Below are 1,693 nucleotides of genomic sequence, written 5' to 3'. Positions count from 1 at the left end.
CACAAAACATTTTCGTTAATGATGGTATTTTTTCTCTGGAACATCGCGAAGATAAATCAGTTTCCGGATTTTCTTTTGAGCTTTCATTTTAGTTTTTAATTGTGGATGTTCCACTTGTGAAATCGGTTCGAGTCTAACACCATTGTGAGTTTGACTATCTCCCCTTCGAAGAGCTCTTGCTTTCTTTTTCTTGTTCCAGTATTCCTCGTCCCCATTGGACGAATGCTCGTACTCAGGAATGGCTGATAAACTAGGAACTGTGTTCAAAATAGTGCGAGGGGATTGTTTCGGAGGAGGTGACGTCACAGAAATTTCTCTCCTTTTCTTTGCCTTTTGAAACATTATAGCATTTTCTGGAATAATGTTTAGCTGAGGTTGATATAGTGTCATTCTTTTTGCCCTCTTTGGTCTAATTTTCAAAGCATCGAACGATAGCGCGGGAACGTCATTGTCAGACAGATCCCCACTGGTAGACGAGTCTTCGCTGCTTTTTGTGTCGGATCTATCGCCGTCGTTTGAAGAACTGCTATAGCTAACTACAGTGGGTTCAAATAGATTTCCGTAGCTATCATTTAATTTACCTTGATTATCACTTTCGTCATCAAATGACGGAGTTGGTGAGTCTGATGATTTAGTTGCCTTGTCAGAATCTGGTCTGTCTCTGTGTTTGGCGCCATGCGGACGCATTGACCGTCTGCTAAACGCTTCGTTCTTAAGCATCTTTATCGCCTCCTCTTTCGATGCTTTGTTTCTGATACTGAAATCTACAAAGTCGTAAAGGTCAGATGCACTAACAAAACTTATTTTCACGTGATGCGTACGTTTGTTGAGTCGGTCAGGAAGTGCCGGAAGTGCTAACTTACTTCCGGGTTTATTGTACAAACGTCTAGCTTTTTCAGCCTGACTTCCAATAAGTTCGTCAAGAGATGCTGGCTTTCTCTTATTTTTCATAACCGGAAACTTAGGAATATGTTTCGCATGAACCACAAGAGGTAAAGACTCCGGTGAAGAAAACCTATCCGGCTCAACGAACTGGCGGGAAGTCGCAATGTTGCGCATGCGTTCTGTATATGCCAACATTGAGTCTCTCAATACCTTCTCTCGCGCACCCATTTTGTTTACGTTTCCGTCGAGTTCTCTTTCGTATCGAATTATTTTTTTATCACATTCCTGTTTTGCACGGGAAAGACTTGAGCTGACGTGGCGGGAATTAGGTTCGCCGTTGTATGCATTAGTATGAGATGATCCAGAAGATGTAGACATCACATTTGGTCACGTGTCCATCGTGACCTTCTGCTGAGATTTGGAGAGTTAATTTTCATTGACGAAGGTAACATGATCTGCAAAGTAAAACAAAATACATTTAATTTATTTTTGATATTCGAACATCGATATTGGTAAACCCTGCTTACAGAAAAAAAATCTGAATACAATATTGTCATGTTTGTGTCACCCCGTCAATATGACTTTTCACTTTATAGAACTTGATGAAACCCTTTTGAACTTTCGACCGTTTAGTGTTACATTGTACGATACCCACTTAATAAGGTATTAACTGGTCAATTGCGCAATCCAGATCGGGTGGTCATTACTGTAAATAACACCTATCACGGACATTGCTCAGTGGTATCGGGAACTTAACGTCTAATCCTATCATAACATTGTATGGCATAATTCAACATGTGCTCTTTAA

General features: G+C 40.5%; 1 protein-coding gene across 1 annotated transcript; it reads right to left on the bottom strand.

Moving 5' to 3' along the window:
• Positions 1–9: 9 nt before the first annotated feature.
• LOC110458805 lies at positions 10–1,339 on the bottom strand. Its single transcript, XM_021510718.1, has one exon. The coding sequence runs from the start codon at positions 1,261–1,263 to the stop codon at positions 16–18; it is 1,248 nt and encodes a 415-aa protein (XP_021366393.1). The 5' UTR covers positions 1,264–1,339; the 3' UTR covers positions 10–15.
• Between the last annotated feature and the right edge of the window lie 354 nt (positions 1,340–1,693).

This window comes from Mizuhopecten yessoensis, unplaced genomic scaffold (genome assembly GCF_002113885.1).
Source record: "Mizuhopecten yessoensis strain PY_sf001 unplaced genomic scaffold, ASM211388v2 scaffold9819, whole genome shotgun sequence".
Classification (NCBI taxonomy): domain Eukaryota; kingdom Metazoa; phylum Mollusca; class Bivalvia; order Pectinida; family Pectinidae; genus Mizuhopecten; species Mizuhopecten yessoensis.
The sequence above is the reverse complement of the archived record's forward strand: the minus strand, read 5'-3'. Positions and strand labels throughout refer to the sequence as shown.